At 34.3% G+C, this 15119-nt stretch overlaps 1 protein-coding gene and 1 pseudogene across 9 annotated transcripts in view; one reads left to right on the top strand and one right to left on the bottom strand.

Annotated features, from left to right (window-relative positions):
- NTRK2 (neurotrophic receptor tyrosine kinase 2) overlaps positions 1–15119 on the bottom strand; it is a 318904-nt gene that overhangs the window by 263638 nt on the left and 40147 nt on the right. For all 9 annotated transcript variants that reach the window (XM_025049746.1, XM_015592644.2, XM_025049745.1 and 6 more), the window contains 2 exons: positions 2446–2582; positions 1817–1949 (listed from right to left, as the gene is read on the bottom strand). In XM_025049746.1, coding sequence (XP_024905514.1) covers positions 1817–1949; positions 2446–2582 — 270 coding nt within the window. The remainder of the gene's footprint in view (positions 1–1816; positions 1950–2445; positions 2583–15119) is intronic.
- LOC112483162 lies at positions 12801–12919 on the top strand (annotated as a pseudogene).

Here is a 15119-nt window from a genome sequence, read left to right on the forward strand (position 1 = left end):
CATTATAGTACAGTCCATTTTGGCTAGGATTCCAGATGTCAATGTTTTGATCCTCTAAATGTCTGAAGTCCTAACTAAACAAACTAGAGATTATTTTAACATTAAATGTAAAGCACTTTATGCTTTGGGGAAACAAACATTATCGAGCAGCATCTTTAAACAGAGTATCCTAGATGAAAGTATTTAAAACCCCTCATAATTGTTTATTTTAATGTGGTCTGACTTTGAGAATTACACAAATAACATCATTTTGAGACCCAATAGCATCACATTTCAGATGAAGAGCCCAAGTCCAATAGGGTTAAGTGACTTGGTCAAGATTATTGAGCAAGGCAGATCTGAAACAAGAATCCAGGTTTCCGGATGCCTAATCCAGAAGTCCTGCCCTCTCATTCATTGCTTCCTAGTCATATATGTTCCTCACACAACGGGGAAAAATAAATCATAGTCTGCTAACCCATACACCCTGAGCGAGGTCACCGCTGATGTTATCTTAGTTGTTAACATGCTGTATCACTTATTCCTTCTACTCTTTATCTAAACTCTGACAGATGAGGTTAATTCTTCAGACCATGGTGACCACATATATATATTAACCTAAAGCGAGAAAATTTGGAATTTGAGTGTCCCTATTTGTTAAGCACAAAGACCACAATGGGGTAGGGACCACACTTACCTTCCTCCCACCAGCCCAGGTCCCCATGCCCAGGCCCCACTTATTCCTTCCACCATGCTCAAATGAGCTTTTGGAGAGATGCCGATTAAGGACATAAAGCTGGAAGCTGGTTGCATATGTTTGGGGATAACACTGACTTCAGGCTTCTGGGTAGGTCAAAATAATGAGAAATTATAAGTTCGGTACCTACTGGGCATAGTGGTGGTACTGACAGTGATTTCAGTCGTTCACTCCAACAATCACATACTAAGTGTGTGCTATGTGTGAAGATTAACCAGTGTATCATCACCTTGTGTCTACATGTGTGTAGTGTGTATTCGTATATACACACATGCACACCCAAGTTTTTTCTCATCCAAATCCTAATCTAAAGAGAGTAAAACCTCATTAATTTATACCATGCCAGCCCAGGATATGCAATGATGTGAAGAGTATATGTGATTTTTACTGGATACACGTTCCCACTGAACACCACAATCTGGAATGTTAAGATATGTGTCATGTTACTCATAACACTAAAAAATAATGTACATATACTTAAAAAGCATTAATATCCCATATCTTAGCTTTATACTATACAGAAATTTAGAAGTTTTATATAATAATAAGAGATTTTTGCAGAAGATAATAATTTTCAATAATTTAAGTAGGACTCCTCTAACCTTCCCACAGAAACTTGATGTCAAACTAATGAGGTTTTATTGTATCAACAGTACAAGTAGGTGTTGGGGAACAGCCAGCCTAATACTTTAGGTATCACAACTTTAAGCTTCATATTGCTTTTAAACAGAAAAAAATTTTGAGAAACTGGTTTATAAGAATTTAAACTAAAACATTAACAAGAGGAAGATAAACAGCTCGAAATATGTTCTATCAAAAAAAAGACAGGGGAAGGCACAAGAGGACAAGCTTAAGATCAAAAAAAGAGCCTAAAGGAAAGACAGCACATGAGCAAGAGATTAGCAGAAATAGAACAAGTGAAAGAGGCTGATAACATTTCTTAATTAAGGATGCACAAAACATTGCATAAACTTTTTTTTTTTAACACACTTAAGCAGCACCCAGAAGTGCCCCAACAACAAATATAGGTGTGTCTACGATTATTTGCTATTAAAAACACATGCCCATCTGATTACGTACAATGCACAGTGAGGTTCACAGAATCTTGATCTTCTCCTACAAGATTTTCTGCCACACAAGAGATTTGCTTTCCACTGTCATCAGATGAAATGTTAGTTATCCTTAAGGAGCCCTGTGTGTGACTTGTTTCACTCTACAAATGAATTAACAGACAAAGATAATCTTTATTAGGACTGGTCCAAACTGATAAGATTTGGAGTTTCTTCCCCTACCTAGAGAAAATAATTGATAACATTAGAAAATGTTTCCAGCCTAATCAGACAGGCAAAGGAGTAAATGAGAAGTCATTCTATTTCTCTAGATTTCAATTGCTTAATATGTGAAGTTGATTTAATCCTTGAACTCCTACCTACTTTCCTCCTAGAGAAAAGGAGAGTCACTCACCTTGCTCATGATGACACGAAAATGCTCACTAGAGACATAGAAACTCTCCAGTGTATTGGGTTTACATAACTAAAATGCAAACCTACATTAGTCTTTGTTAGATAAGAGTAAACAGAAAGTAAATGTACAACAAAAATTCATCGTTCGTGGCCCTATAAAATATTAAATGATCGTAGGTTAATACGATCTTAAGTTCTCAGACACTCTCATCTCTATATGAACACAGAGCCAAACAAAAGCCTTACCATATGTTTGGAAACCAGATTACCGACATCCCAGTACAAATTTGGAACTGGATCACCCGCAACACTACAAGATAACGTGATAGACTTTCCTTCTTCCACAGTGAGGTTAGGTGCTGCCAAATTTGCTGATGGCAAACCTGTGGAACAAGAAAAGTAAACAGAGATATGTATGAATAGTTAAACGCATTATCATAATGAGAGCAATAAATTAAAAACTCTTTATGCTTTAAAATTAACAATTATTTACTTCCTGAGACTGATTTATGTTGATCTGAAAAAGTTCCAGGTTGATAAGCTTTACAGGCTTAAAGTGAACCAAAAATGTGCAGTAATAAGATTAGAAAAAAAAATTTACACATTTCTTGAAAATATTATTTTTTCATTTAAAAAAACACTAGTTTGTAGAACTATGTCTTCTACTTCTTTTTCTGTTCTACAGTTACTACTCCAGCTCTTTGCACATAGATAGATACTGTATTTGTGTGGACCATCTTATCTCTCCCATCTCCTCCCCTCCACATTTTTATAGTCAAGAACAAGAGGGTGAAAGGCATCTACATTTTTTGCATAAATCTATTTTTTGCATTATGTAACTCATAAATATAATCCACTACCAGACTTAGATTTTGAAAGAGTCAGACTATGATTTTGAAATCTAGGTTTCAAAATCAGACCTAGATTTTGAAAGAGTCAGAATCAGACTATAGAAGAAAATGTAGTTTCAAAGCATTTTTCAAAGACATGAAGCTTGAAACATCACAGTATTACAATATTTCAAAACTATATAAATCACAGTTAAATATTATGGCAAAATTGGTCATCCTATTTATGATATGATAAAAAAAAAAGTTATATGGATCCTTATTCCAATGGAAAGTTCTTTGTTGGAAAAACCTTGAGAAAATATTATCCAAAGAAATTTTGAACCTTATAAACATTTTTCAATACTTCAGGAGAGTATCATTTTTATAGTTTTACATTTGGAAAGCTAGCTTTCCTTTATTGATGACGCTATCACTTCATTAAACTATCACACCTATGGGGTGTTTATGCTGCTTGTAACCACGTAGGAATCATAGTATTTCACATGAAGGCAGGTCTCAGAACGTGTAACAATGTCAGGTCCTGCCAGTAAAGCTAGTCCCTCGCTGGATATCAGAAACTCTACTTGCAACTGCATTCACCCCAACAGCTGTGTCCCATGGAACTATGACAGATCATTAACTCAGGAGTAACCCGGAGGTCAGAAAAGGCAATTCATCTTCAAAAGCCATTAAATTGCAATTAACCCACCCACCTAGTGGTATCTGACCCACCATCTTCACAATACTATGCATAAACCCTTCCCTTATGATGCAGTCCTTACTAACAAAGCCATTATTCTTTATTACTAAAACCAGACTGAAACAAGATTTATACAGAGCATGTCTCATTGTTCTTCCACAATTGCCAGTCAACAAGATCTAGCATCCATTGACTTGTGTGATCTCTTCAGAACTCTTCCTTCCTGCCAGCACCCAATAGAGAGCAATGTATATCTTTCACTGGGTTTCAAAAAGACCCCTAATTCTCTGAGTTATATAGGACAATGAAGCATATATAAGTGATCAAGAGGCAGCACAGTTAACAGGAATGAGAACTGGGTCAGGAGTCAGGAGCCTTAAATCCTACACCTGGCTCATAGTTGGGGACGTTATTTCCTCTCCCAATTTTAATTTCTACAAAATTAAGCTGTTCAAATATAAGATCTAGCTCTAATTTCTTCTAGTTCTAATAGTTGGTGACAACTTCTATGCCTATCAAGCTTCCCAATTTATTAAGAAGTGTGTCAAGGTAAGATATAAGACAGGGACTTAGTGAAAAACCTCCTTGAAGTCAGTGATATGATCTAGGTGACTTTTTTAAACTATGTGTTTTTCAAAATCAAAATATGTAGTCGATAGTTTGAAGAGTCTGTAATTCTACAAAGCTTGTTATAAAATATATTCAAACTGCTATGTGAAAACAGTAATCTCGCCTCACCCACAAGGTACTATTTCCTGTTACCCAGAGGCGCACATTTCATCCCTTTTAACTTCTTTTTTGGGAATTGATCTCTACATCACTAAATATTGTGCTTATATTGCTACTTCTTGATTTTTCTGTTTTAACATTATCTACTGACCTCTCGCTATGGAAGTGAGAACCAGGCTCACTTTCACAGAGAAGGCCAGCCCTTTCCACATGCCCATAGCACACTCAACATACTCTGTCTTCGTATCATTCTATGTGCTATGAAATTAGGTTGTCTAGATAAAGTTCATTATAAAAATATAAACCCCACTAACAGCTGAGCCACCATACGTAATAGTTATACTACCAAATTTAAGACAGCATTAATTATAGGATACAACACTGTGGCATGTACCGCTAAGAAAGAAAAAAAAAAAAAACAATGCCATCTCAACTATGATGCGATGCTTTCTTACCACTTAGATACCCTATTATTTGGACATTGCACCTTCTGGATATTCCAACAAATGTTTTACCCTTTTCTTTCCTAGTTTCCTTTTTTTTGTTGTTCTATTACAGGGAGATTTGCTCAGATTTACCTTTCAAACTCACTTTTGAAGTTTTCATTTCTCTATCATGTTGTTAGTTTTCAAGGCTTACGTTTTGTTCCTGAATGGTCTTCTCTTTTTATAGTACCCTGTTTTTCTTTCATGGGTGCAATCCCTCTTCTGACCATTATGAGACATTAATGATAATTTCTTTTTAAATTTTTCTTTTCTCCAAATCAACTTTCTTTCTTGTAGCTTTTTTCTTTCTCCCTTAGATTGTTTTGTTTTTGTCTTTCATATTATAAGTTTTTCTCAAACAGTTGGTGACCCTTGGCCATTTATACATCCATAAGAATTAGGCATTAGAAGCATTGTGTATTTATTAACTGTTGGCTTCACTGTAGCACAATATTATTGGCCTCTTTACTGGGTACTCCCTGATGTCAGTATTATTAAATCATTTTGGGGAAGGGACTGGTCAAATTATTCAGACATTGTTCTTTCAGTGTCCTGCTTGGGAGAGGAAGAAGACTAGAAATAGCAATATTCCATATGTAAATCCATCATTTTCTTATGGTTCTCACAGCCTCAACTCTATCTGGAGTTCTTCATGACCTTTGTTTTATCCTCTTTAGAGAATAAGCCTGCTGATGAAGGAGAGTAATATGATCTGGGATTTATGGAACAAAATAAGATAAACTGCTTAATAGACTTTCAACCAATCTCCTGTATTTGGCATTACCTGTACTCTCACTTCCTGAGCCTTGCAGCAGTTCTGCAATATAAACCAAGTTTCCCCCAGCCTTTCCCCATTGCCGACGTGGTAACCAGTATTCTCATCCTTTAAGGCAGTTACTACTCATCTATGTCCTTTCCAGCTTGCAATTTGTGTGCTTTGTTGACTCCTCTGTCATCTTCTTTGTACTTATAGATTTATCTGCTGATTCTGGAGGACCATGGAGCCTGACACAGTGCTTATTCTTAAGGTACAACCTCCTCCACAGCCAGACTCCACCAATGGAGCTTGGAGCCACTCCTTTCGGTAGCTCAAGTATAAACCTATCAGATGAATTTCCTACCTTTTATAAATGTATCTCATAGTTTGGAAATTTTGAGCAGAAAAGGTTAAAATAAAGAAATTCTCAGTAGAGAATTTTATGCCATAATCTAATTTCCTCTAAAAATCTAATGTAGTTTTTTTTTTTCTTCAAGCCTAGATTTCTATGACTAACAAGTCTAAAAATGCTTAATTTCAGTAACAATAACAACATTTGGGGGTCATTCACTGAACCAGATATTCTTGTCTAATATTTTAAATTATTGTTTTATTTAATCCTTACAACCAATCTTAAAGTTAAGTATTTTCCCTCATTGAATTAATAAAGATCATAAAATTTGGAAAAATCAAATACATCCTCTAAAGTTGCTCAAGTACCTATAGTCCTGGGATTTGAACCCAAAGCAGTGTCTTCACAATGACACTATACTACCTCCCCAGACTGCACTATATCCATTTTGGCACAGACCATAAATACCAGTACAGATCTATGATCCAGGAATTTGGTTCAATAAAAAAATAATTACATGTCTATTTGTGAGGAAGAATGAGTCTCTTTTATTTATAGAGAAATTGTATCACCCTGTCATAGCAGTTTCCAAAGGAATCTGTGCAAAATTGGCCAAGACTAGATCTTTTAAATGTAAAGTCTTCCACAAATGAGTAAGCATCTGACTCACGTTAATTCTACAGCATTAATATGCTGGCCAAAGACTCAATAATGGAAAAAACAATCTGTACTTGAAATATCACTTGAGGTTTAATTAGTACAATAAAAATGAATTGGGAAGCATGAATAGCCAAGGCAGGATAAACCATTTGCCAGGCACTACTTCCTGGCTTAATAAGATTTGAAATCGGCACAAGTACAGAGCAAAGCTCAGCAATGCTTCCAAGAGCTTCTAGCACTACTGTAATGGGATCCTGATTTAAGCTTTAGAGACGTCTTCCTTTGCCCTCTGAGAAACCTCACTAAAGATAAGTGATGACCAACTGCCTAAGCAACAGACACCTCTGTATCTATGTCTCTTGACCTGGACATGCTCAGAAAAGACATACCAGCCTACAGATCTCTGCAGAAAATCATCAACCGCCCAGTGACAAGGCTGGCTTTCTTTAGACCAGGGCTTCCCAAACTTTATGTGCATATGAATCACCAGCAGATTTTATTAAAAATGTTTCTTCCTTTCCATTAGGTCTAGGTTGGGGCCTGAGTGTCTGTATTTCTAACACCCTGTTCCACAGACCACACTTTCGAGGAGCAAGGGGTTAGAAAATGGATGTTAGACAATTGTTCACTAGGCTTCCGTCTCTACAACTATTACTCTTAAATCTGACAGGGGTCTGAGCAATCATCTAGTCCACCAAACTTCCCCCAAAGTGTGTAGTATGTTCTTTGGAAATCTAATTCTTTGAGACACTCTATATTAAAAAAAAAAAAAAAAAAAAAAAAATCAAAATTAAAAAAAAAACAGGAAATTCTGTAACTTGGATGTTCACTATGCATATTACCACATTAAAAGCTCTGAGAAGTCCTGCTCTAAAGGAGCCATTTAATTTTCATTGATCTTATATTCCCCAAGCTTATTTAAGTACATACCATTTCTTTGTGATACCTTGTGGCTTTGTTATTTTTATTTGAAGCAATTTGACAAAATATAAGATCTACACATTTAAATTTGGATATAAAATATGTTTAAAGCTAAATATTCCTATTGATAATAATAATATTAATAGTTAATATTTATTGAGTACTTAATATGAGCTAGACTTAATCTGAAATATTGTCTATACTATCTGTCATCCTTAAAACTCTAGAGAATGTCAATAGTATCCCTATTGCCAGATGAAGAAGTTAAAGCTTATCAAGCGCCACAAGTAAATAGCCATGAGTGGGAGCTGGCCCTGACCCACATCTGTCTGTCTATGGTCTTAACCAATAAATTGATTGGCTGCTTCCTTTATTAGGCTCTTCTGTGCTTCTGTTCCCATCCATTGGTGCACACGTCTTAAGAGCTGACAATACTGATTAGGCCTTTTGATTACTAATTCAAAGTATGCAGGTTCTCATTTTCTAATAATTAAAGAAAACTAACTGCTAATCACTTTGGATTATTAACTAAGCTTTGCAATAAATGAGATGAGTCAAGTTTGGGTTTTATTTTTCAATATGTACCTATAAGTCTAGACTGTGATTTTTGTTTTTTATTTTTTTCATCTCATTTTAGTGATCTTGAACTCTGTTAATTTTGTGTTGGGTCATCACTCCATGTGTATAAAAATATTCAAGTAAATTATGATTTTGTTGCTCTCTGTCTTCTCTCCTCTCACTTTCTGTCTTCGTGGAATATCTTCCAATTTCTTCGTCGCCTAGACATATATATTTCACTACCAGAAATGATGCCAGAATGAGCCTGACCTACTTAAAAGATGCTGCTTTACATCTGGTTGCAAAAATGACAGAAAATTAGCAAAGAAAACTTCAAGGCTCAAACTGAAAAGGGGGAGGAGGAGGTAGACAAGGGTAAAGGGAGTCAAATATATGATGACAGAAGGAAATTTAACTTTGGTGAACACAATGCAATATACATGCGATGTATTACTGAATTGTACACTTGAAACCTATATAATTTCATTAACTAATGCCACCTCGATAAATTTAAGAAAAAAAGAAAATTGTGCTTCTATGCTTGTGTGAGTCATGTCATTACAGTGACAGCAACCACAAAACTTCCAAACACAAAAATTTGAAGTGGCTGGCAGGTTAGAAAAACAGCTTTATTTGCCATTCTAAAAAAGGTAAAGAAAAGCACTAGTTCATTGTGTGTCTTTCCTTATTTTAACAGGTAAAACCTGATCTCTAATAAAAATAAGCAATGCAGTAAACTAGATTTTGTATGTTTTTTTAAAAATCAATGCAGTTAAGATGCTAAGAATATAATGTTTTAAATCAATCTAACTTCCTCATAGAGTATTAATACAGCATTTCTTTTTAATTCTCTGTGAATACTAACATAGAATTACTAACAGTCTATTTTCCTGGTTTCAAACAAATAAAAGAGTATGTACAAATATATACTAAACAGATGTGTACTACCAACTATGGCAGAAACCAAAAGTAAATCTTAAAAATAAATCATTAAAGTCAATTTACCTGAAGGAACCAGGCCTCTCCTTCCAGGCACCTGTGAACTGACCTTTCCCATCATAAATAGTATTTTGCTGATGTGTCTTAAGGAGTCTCTACATTAAAAGTTTGAAGATTGGAAATGCGGAAAATTGAAATTGTCGGTATAAATAACAAAGAAATCAATGGGCCTGATTTCAATCCATGAACCCATTAAGGGTGTTTTATACAGTAACTGCACAGTCCTTCAACCATCAACTGAGTTATCACCTTACGTTCACGATTGGACTATGGTAACTAGTCAGCTTAGTAAAATGGGTTGAAGGATTGTTTTGATATAATCCAGAGGAATAATGCCTTTCTTAAATATATTTGCCATCTACTTAGAACAGAGCATTACATCCACTATTAATACTTCCTGAAGAAACTCTCTTCCAGAGATTTGAATCATAATTTAAAAATTAAAGTGTAAAGTACACTGTTCCTTAATAATCTCATTCAGCCAAAAGAAATTATTGGAAAGTTTTTTGAAAACTAACTACTGAAGAGCAACCAAGGATAGAAGAATTGGGTACAAAAATTTTAGAATATATTATGTGAAAACAATTTCATTGAAAAATCACTAAAAGAAGTAGGATTTTGATATGGAATGATAAATAGCCTTTCTTCATCAGCACTTGTGATTTGGTTTCCGTCTTCAGAATCAGCGCCCTTAGTATCTCTTTTTTTCTGGTTACTGTGGAAATTTCATATGATCATGTTCTGTTGACTTGCAATATAAAGTTTTTCTAAAGTTAAAAAGGACTTTATGGAGAAAGAGACCACTATATGTTTCACAGCATGAATACATTTATGATAATTCATGGCAGGACAGGACTGTTAGGAAAAAAGTGGAGGACATTCCAACTGTGCTGCTAATGGGAATTATGCAGTTAAACTTCTCAGCCTCTCCTGCCATGCTTGCTCAATCACTAAGAGCAGAAGGAAAAATAAGAGATTTTTTTTGTTCAAAATGCAATGACGACAAAATCTTCAAAGGGAACTAAAAAATGCTGAAACATGCTAAATTGAGCTAGAATAAGTTCTATTAACTTAAATATCCACACCATTATATTAAAAATCCAGTCTAATCTGGTATTAACATAATATAGTTCATGTGTTTATTGATTGATTAATTCAGCAAACATTAATCAAATCCCTATTATATTCAGTAGGCACTCTTCAGGATATATGGTTGTATATAAAATATAGACAACTTGTTCACTCTATAATGCCTACATGATGAAATACTAAAAGGGGGATTTTGTTTGTTTTTAATTATAGTTGCATACAATAGTATATTAGCTTCAGGTGTACAAGTGATTAAACATTTATATACCTTACAAATGTATGAATTGAACACTCTGATTAGTCTAGTACACATCTGACACCATACATAGTTATTACAATATTATTGACTATATTCCCTATACTGCACTTTAGATTTCCATGACTATTTTCATAACTGGCAATCAGTACTTCTTAATAAAGGGGAAGTTTTTAAAGAAAACCTACCTTATAAAGAATGAAATCCCAATAGCTCTTTTTTATTGAAATTAAAATATTGCTAGTTGCAAACTAAATACAATGGCCGAAGTTACCGGAAAATTGTTGGTTTACAATGATGAAATACACGAGACCATACTCTCATGAGTTACACTTAGAGTTAGTTTAAAAGTTTGATCAAAAAAGTGGAAATGAGATGAATTAACATACTTGTGACTTAATTAAAAATCTAGTGTAATTTACTGCTCAGTCTAACTTCTCTTTAAAGAACCAAAGTTGGGAAACCATCATGAAGAAAATTAACACATGACTAAGCCCCAAACTGAAGTCTCCCCATCTCATCTTAAATCTCTAGAAATAACGTAAAAAAAATTTTAAGACAGAACTGTGTTGGAAAACAAGAAAGCATATTGTCAATGGATAAGAAACTATGAAGAATCCCTGAAAAGAAAAAGCAGAGAAACAGACTAAAAGAAAAACAACACAGCCCCAGATGAACACACAGTATGTGGTAGACAAAATAGGGAAGCTTTAGGTCATCCTAAGATTGAAGGGGTGAACCACAGAACAGAGCAGAGCCCCACACAAGCCACACCACAAAGTCAATGGTTAACAAGAAGAGGAATAAACTTTCCACGTCCTGCCCTTACCTGCTCACTGTGGACACAGCATACAACAACAGCTGCCTCCAAGTAGAGCAATGAATGTGAGAACGTTATGGGAGAAATCAGTCATGTTAGATGCTGTAACACCTCAGAGATACAGTGAGCCTCAATGTGGAAAAAGGTGTTTCAGTCATAAACACCAACCACTAGAGATTGCAAAAATTAGAAAATGATTGCTGGAAGGTGAAAAATTCAGTAGCTGGAGAAATAGTTGGAGAGAAAAGTAGTGAGTAAACCGATTCTCCCATAATGCAGCACAAAAGAACAAGCAGATGGAAAGTATTACAGAAAAATTGAGAGATATGAAGGGAGGAGCCAGAAGTGTAAATATTCATCAAATAAATTAGAAAATTCTTCCAGAACTGAAGATATGAATACTCATATTGAAAGGGTACACTGCCTATCAACCAGAATAAATTTTAAACACCCACACGCATGCACGCGTGCACGCACACACACACACACACGCACACACACCTTGTTATGTTATGGTAAATTTTAAGAGTAACAGATAAAGAGAAAATCTAAAAAGCTTCTAGAGAAAAAGAAAAGCAGAGGTTACCTAACAAGAAATAAGCATCAGGTTGGCCTTGAGCATCTAATCGGCAAGGATGAATACAAGAAAAATATGTACAATATCTGCAAAAATCTAAAATAAAATTATTTTGAGTCTAGAATTTTATACTCAGTCAATCCCATTGAGAAGAAAAAAAATACAGGCTGATTTTCCACCAGGCAAGAATGTAAAGATTTTATTTTTTTAATTTCTCTGAAAAAAAATTAGAGAAATGAATATACTCCAGCAAAAAAAAACCAAAAATAAACAACAACAACAAAAAAAGCACTCCATGAGAAAGTAGTAGGATACAAAAATCAATGATACACAAAGAAATAGTAAATCTTCAAAAAAAAAAATAAAGTGGCAATCTAAGAATAAAATCCCAGATGATAACAATGTAAGAGATGGGAGGAGAAAGTAAAGAGAAGTAAAAGCATCTTGTCTTCTTAAAGGTTACCTCTATATACTTAAAGAAAATATGTTTAAGTATGTGTGGTAAATATTTTGGCATTATACATTTATAAAAACAGAAACAATTCATAACATTCAAAGAATTAAAAAATAAATTTTAAAGAATACTGTCGGGAGAAAAGGAAAACTAAACAAAGCATATAAATAGACAATTCACTGAAGAATAAACACAATGTCCAATAAATATAGAAGACACTGAACAGCAATCAGGAAAATGCAAACTATAAAACAATGATATACCATTTTTTAGAGATAAAAATTAAGAAGTTCGCTAATATCAAGGTATACTTTGCTAGAGTGGCTATAAATTGATACACCTATTTTCTAAAGTAGAAAGCATATATATCAAAAAATTCTGCTTCCTACTATGTACTCTAAAAAAAACTTTTGCATCTTTAGCCATGCCACCCTGAACAAGCCCGATCCCATCTGATCTCAGAAGCTAAGCAGGATTGAGCCTGGTTAGTACTTGGATGGGAGACCACATAGGAGGACCAGGTGCTGTAGGCATAAAAAACAAAAAATTAAGGGATTATAAGCTGACAAGGTCCTTGCAATCTGTGAGGTCAACCAAGGGTTGCCTCGCCTAAAAAAAATAAAATAAGTAAATAAAAATAAAATTTAAAAAAGCTTTTGCATTTGTACATATGTGCAAAGAGTACCAACAAGGATGTTTATTGAAACATTTTTGTAGTAATGAAAAATTGTAAATAAACTAAATATCAATCAATATGGACAATTAAATATGTGTGGTAAATATTTTGGCATTATCCTACATGAATACCATGCAATGATTAAAAAGAATATTATAGATCTAAGACTATTGGCCTGAAATGGTCACAAACATGAAAAAGACAAGCTTTATGTATAATATAGGAAGTTATTTTACAACAAAATGTATCAATATTATTTGTGCAATTATAAATAAAAACACTTAAAAGAAAATAAAAATTAACAGAGAAATAACCTAACAGTCTAAGAATATGAAAGTGGTAGAAAAATAAGTCTACCAATTCACCTTTAATAATGTTGCTTTTTGAAAAGCATTGTTCATATTGAAATTAATTGCGAATATTATCATGAATGTAACAATTCAATCCTAAACCATCAATCGAGAGCATGACCTCTGAATTCAAAGTCTCACTCTTATATACACAATTTATTGACCAATCTATAGAAAACAAAAAATCATTGAAAACTGACAAATTGATCAAGAAGAATCAAGACCAGTTCATTGCTACCCTTCCCCTACTGCAATCACAATGGTCTGTCCACAACACATGGTGGGGTGCATTACAGGAATGCTGTCAAGACAACATGGCCAAAATTAAAATTTAAAAAAATAATAAAACAGAATTGGTTTCAGGCAAGGGCAGAGCAGACATCTATTAAGAGGCAGCTTGTGAAATCAGAGTAGAAGTCAGATGCTTTCTCTTTTTCCCTCTCAGTGGTTGCTGAATCAATGCGATCATAAGAGCCATGGTGATTTGGGAGCTGGCCAAGAGGCCAGGTGACTCAACATTGAATTTCTTGTCTCTCGAGGCGATTTCTCTCACCAGTGCAAATTTATACCAGAACAGAGAACAGTTACCTTCTTATCAGTCAGGAAAAGATATATATTAAAAGTTGTTTTTTTTTTTCAGTGCTGGCTAGCAAAGAAAGCTAAGGGAAGTTGGCAAGGAAACGAAGCCTGATTCCCCCATTATGAAGCCAAAGATCTCCAGTTACCAAAAAAAAAAAAAATCTGTGGCAAGGGTAACTGCTGTCTTCTAAGCCCCTTCAGGGTAAGAAACAAACATTTATCTTTCCTTTTATTACATTCTCATTAAAAATAAGCAGCAGTTATATTTTCCTTAAGTAAAAACTGACCCCAAGCAATAGGGTCATCTGAAAACAAAGAATCAGAAGTAGGCAAGAGGAAAATAAAAACTCAAACAATAGGGTCCTCTTAAAAACAAAGACTCTAACGATGAAAAACTAAAAACCTTCCCTCTAAGATCAGGAACAAGGCAAGGCTGTCCACTATCGCCACTGTTATTCAGTATAACATTGGAGATCCTAGCAAGAACAATCAAGCAAGAGAAAGATATAAAAGGCATCCAAATAGGAAATGAAGATGCCAAACTGTCACTATTTGTGGATGACATGATTCTCTATATAGAAAACCCTAAAGATTCCACAAGAACACTACTAGAAACGATAAGCAAACACAGGAAAGTTTCTGGTTACAAAATCAATGTTTAAAAATACAAAGCGCGCTGACACTCTAATAATGAAGTATCAGAAAAAGAAGTGTAAAAATATAATTCCTTTTGCAATTGCAACAAAGAGAATAAAATATCTAAGAATAAATCTATTGAAACATGTAAAATATATAATGAAAACTATAAGACCGTATTAAAAGAAACTGAAGAAGATACAAAGAAATGGAAAGATACTCTGTGTTCTTGGATTGGATTGGAAGAAATAGTTAAAATGACCATATTACATAAAGTATTATACAGATTGAATGCAATCCCCATAAAATCCCATCGGTATTTTTTAAAGAAATAATATAATACATCATCAGATTTGTATGGAAGCACAAAAGACCCCAATTGCCAAAGCCATCTTGAGAAAAAACAACGAGGCCAGAGATATTATTCTACCTGACTTCAAATTATATTACAAAGTGACAATAATCAAAACACCATGATATTGGCAGAAAAAC

The sequence above is a fragment of the Pteropus alecto genome, unplaced genomic scaffold (genome assembly GCF_000325575.1).
Source record: "Pteropus alecto unplaced genomic scaffold, ASM32557v1 scaffold206, whole genome shotgun sequence".
Lineage (NCBI taxonomy): Eukaryota > Metazoa > Chordata > Mammalia > Chiroptera > Pteropodidae > Pteropus > Pteropus alecto.